The sequence below is a fragment of the Fukomys damarensis genome, unplaced genomic scaffold (assembly GCF_012274545.1).
Source record: "Fukomys damarensis isolate Sample0158 unplaced genomic scaffold, DMR_v1.0_HiC HiC_scaffold_15, whole genome shotgun sequence".
Classification (NCBI taxonomy): Eukaryota; Metazoa; Chordata; class Mammalia; order Rodentia; family Bathyergidae; genus Fukomys; species Fukomys damarensis.
Window position 1 is genome coordinate 13,803,220 of NW_022900927.1, and position 4,357 is coordinate 13,807,576.

General features: G+C 36.6%; 1 protein-coding gene across 3 annotated transcripts in view; it reads right to left on the minus strand.

Annotated features, from left to right (window-relative positions):
* Positions 1–3,621: 3,621 nt before the first annotated feature.
* The window catches only part of Lrrk2 (leucine rich repeat kinase 2), a 139,795-nt gene continuing 139,059 nt past the window's right edge, over positions 3,622–4,357 (minus strand). For all 3 annotated transcript variants that reach the window (XM_010615430.1, XM_010615431.1, XM_010615429.1), the window contains one exon: positions 3,622–4,229. In XM_010615430.1, coding sequence (XP_010613732.1) covers positions 4,108–4,229 — 122 coding nt within the window. In that variant the 3' untranslated portion in view covers positions 3,622–4,107. The remainder of the gene's footprint in view (positions 4,230–4,357) is intronic.

The following is a 4,357-nucleotide window of genomic DNA, read 5'->3' on the forward strand; positions in this document are numbered from 1 at the left end:
TTTTTTTTTTTTTTGGTTCCTGGGATCAAGCTCCAGACCCCACACTTGCTAGGTAGGCGCTGTGCTGCTGAACTATATCCTCAGCCTTGTATGTACACTTGAAACAAAAATAAGACTGGAACAACTGATGTAGACAAAAAAAAATACACAACCATTTTATTTCCCAAGCAGAGCCTTAAAATAAGCTACTAATCATTATCAAACCATAAGCATTTTATCATAACAGAAAATATTTTTTTTCTAAAGTGGGGAAAAATCCCTTATCATATACATAAAGTCATAGTTTCTTTTATGTTTCTTAGTTTCCAAGATTAAATTGGTATTCAACACATCTCTTTTTTTATCCGAGAATCTCCCCCAAAGAGTTCTTTAGCCTTATACCCTTGCCATTTCATAATAAAGTGCTACACCAAGATGTAAAGGCATATTTATCTTACATACTACTCACTTAAATGTCTCCTGTATAAGGTAGACTTAAAGTCTTAAGGAATGGGAAGTTGCCATAAATTTCAGTATTTGATAGGATGCTTTTTTGAAAAGCTCGCTTTCTTACAATAGTGCCTGTGTGATCCCTCTATTAGAATGTTTAGCTCACTCTGGAGAGTGTTGTCTATTCATCCTGAAAATATCAGCTCAAAGATTAGCCTTTTTCTAAATTTGTGCTTTCCTCCCAGATCCTTCACTTTTCTGGCCAGAGATTCTCTATTTTCTCATAATATTTCTGTAAGAGAATTCATCACATTGTGCTTTCTTTTCATAAATAAGTGGTATCAACACCCTTTTGGTGGCACTCAAGTGGATAAGCACAGGGAAGCTAGGGTCTAATAACACACATAATGTGCTCCAGAGAGTTTAGCTGCCCACGTCCTTATTGCTGTTGGGATAGTGGATGCAATGCAGCAGCACCATGACTGAAACTACTTGTTCCCTCTCTCTCCTCTTAGGCCAAGACTCCTTCAAACCCAGACTTCTCACCTAGGTAAGGCTGGGAATCGGGGGATGGGGGCACATAGGGGAAGACCACTTGTCTCTGGCTCTGCACAGTCATAAGAGTGAGCTCAGACAACAGGCTTTGTTTTCAGCATCTGCTTGATGCTCGAAACCCAAGGTGCAAAAATATTTCAAATGCCTTGACAAGTGAGGAAAAAAAAAAAGTACAGTACAGTGCCTACTTTAAACAGCCAGATTCTGAGTTATTACTAGAAACAATAGAACTATGGGTGACAAATTGGTTAGAATGAGAAATGAGGATTTCAGTTTCTCCTGAGTGGGCTTCTCGTGTCACTGTACCCCTTCTGAGTCTTTACTGTGCTCCCAAGTAAAAGCCTTCTTACAGGTTAGGTGTTAAGGCTACCTACAGTCACAGGCCTTGTGATAAAGCTAAGTGCCAAAAGCATGGAACTTAATCCTCAATATCTGCACTTTTGTTAAGTTCACTTCCAATTTAGAAAATTTCACCATTTTTTAAATTTCTGTTTCATCAATATATTTCACTGTTCTGATAAAAAAAAAAAATAAGTTGCTGGCCAGAATTGAATTCAGAGGGGCTCCTTTTTTGAATTTGAAATTTCTATGAGAAAAAAAATATTTTCTGTTATGTTAAAATGCTTATGCTTTGATCATGATTAGTAGCTTATTTTAGGGCTCTGCTTGGGAAATAAAATGGTTGTGTATTTTTTTGTCTACATCAGTTGTTCGAGTCTTATTTTTGTTTCAAGCACTCAAGGATTTATTTTGTTTCAGTACAAAATATATAACTTATATATTCTTTTAATCTTCAAGGAAAAGAGACTCTGGCTTATACCTCCCTGTAGTCAAACTTTCTGTACATGGATTATGGTAACAGTTTATATGAGATGGAGGGTAAACACATGTGAAAAGTAAACACTCTCACAAAGTCTTAAAAATCATAAACATGCTTTAAGATGTTTATTAGTCTACTTAAATACAATGTTCATTTACATATTTCTTCATAACTCTGGTTTAAAAAATTGCATATACATAAAAAGCAATGAGACAGAATCCAGGAATAAAGATTCCCATCGTGTACGGATCTTTTGTTAGTAATTACACAATAAATTAAAGAATGAGTCCCTATGAAAAGTGGAAAACCTGTGAAGGTTAAGAATCTGACTACCTTTAACAGAGGGAGATTTAAACTCTTTGTATAATAAAATGCCAGTCGATTCTGAGAGTATTCTATGGGCTTGCTAGTCTACCCCAGGGAATTGCTTGAAATGATGTATTTTGGTGTGTCAATGAACTTGCCAAATGTGCTTTTCAAAGACAGAAATGATACTGAAATTATTACATCTATATTTGGTAGCAGCTCTCCTACTGTGGAAAGACACTTGAACAATTCAGATCCAATTTAGATCAGGTCAGCAGCTGGTTTTACTCTTCACAGCTAATGTTTCATTTTCTTCAGTCGAGTGAGTTACGTATTTGCTGCCGTGGCCTTGGACATGAGAGCTGTGGTATCCACTTGAATAAGAAACACCAGCAGATGGGTTTAGCACAGCTCTGGGTGTGTCTGGATGACCAACCTACTGAGGCAGGGAGCCCTACTGTGGGTGTGATGCCAACCAATAAGCTGGCAGCCTGGGCGGAGTAAAAAGGAAAGAAGAAGGAAGTCTTGCTTTGGCTCCTTCCAAGGAGCTTCTGTCTTTGCCGCTGCCTTTGAACATCTGTCTCCAAGCTCCCTCGCAGACTCTTCAGCCTGCCAGCGCAGATGCTTGGGCCTCCTAATGTGAATTCCTGTAGGACTCTGCAGTGAGCTCCAGGCCTGGGACCTGTGACTGCAGCCTCTGTTTCTCCAGCACACAGACAGCCCCTTTGCCCTCTTCCACATCTGACTCTAGAGGCAGCCACTGAACACCTACCTCGTAAATCCTTTATGTATACATATACATAGAATCTGTTCCTCTAATGAAACCTAACTGACAGTAGGCGTTGGGTAATACTATGCCTCTAAAAATCTTTGTCTAAATGATACAGAATATAATGTACGGAGTAACAAATTTAGGGAAAATATAAATAGAAGAATGAGAGCAAAGCAAAATTGGAAACAAGCAGCAAAGGATCCAGTTCATCCCTAAAAATCAAAACAAAACCACAAAAATATCACTTCAGGGATCTGACATTATATTTACACTTGATATACAAATTTTAGGGTATCCACGTTCAGAGACAGAGTTGAAAAACAGGAAAAGAGAGAGTGATTGTAAATTCTGTGAAATAAGCAGTATGGCTGTCATGTTTTCTCATCAGCAGTTTTAATGTGTTTCCTGTAGACAAAGTTGTATGAGGTACACTGCTTACATTAGCAAAAACAGAGAACTTATGTCCCAACTATAGGCTTTATTACCAAACATTCATTTGAGAATTTACAAGCATAAGTGATTAAAAGCAATCTAAGAAAGAATATATAGCATGAGGAACTGCCCAAATATATGTTTTGAGACAGGGACTTGCTATGTAGTTCAGGCTGGTCTTATTATACTCACTAAGTAGCCTAGACTGGCCTCAAAAATCACAGCGATCCTCCTGCACCAGCCTCCTGAGTGCTGGGATTACAGATGTGTGCTACCCAGCTCCAAATATTTTTGTTCTACCCTGCAGAATTGCCAGAAAATAAAAAGGCATCAATCCTGTAATTAAGTATAGAATTTAAAATAAAGTTTAACTGCAGTATGGACAGTAAAGCAAAAGGGTTGCTTCGTTACTTTAGGGTGAGTACTGCAATTAATTACTTCATAGATTTATTTTAATTAACTCACTAAATTAATTATGGCGCACATGTAATATAACATTGTTTTTTGTTTTTTTGGTACTGGGATCAAACTAAGGTCCTTGCACTGGTAAGGCAAGCAGCAGAACCACTGAGCTAAATCCCTGGCCCAACACTGTATTTTAAATAATTCCTTATAACACATTTTCACGGGTAGCTATTTTACATATATTTAACTTAAAAATAAACATATAAACATTGCTTCATAAAAGAGCCACTTCAAAGAGTAGAAGTTTCCTTTTCAATATAAACATTTTAAAAGAATTATTTACAAGGAACAATTTTCCCACCCATTTAAAAAATTTCTGACATCCCACTTATTCAACAGATGTTCTTCTCATTTTTTCAGCTAATTCTTGTCGCATTTCAATGTGTTTTTCTAAATTTTGCACTTCATGGGGAAGATTGATGTCCCAAACTGACAAACAAGATTGTATCTCTAGAAAAAGAAAAAAATAGACTGTTTCAATGATCCACCATAAAGCTTTTTTATTTTATTTCAATTTTGTTAATTTATATGTAATTGTTTTAGACAGGTGTATATATATATATATATATATATATATA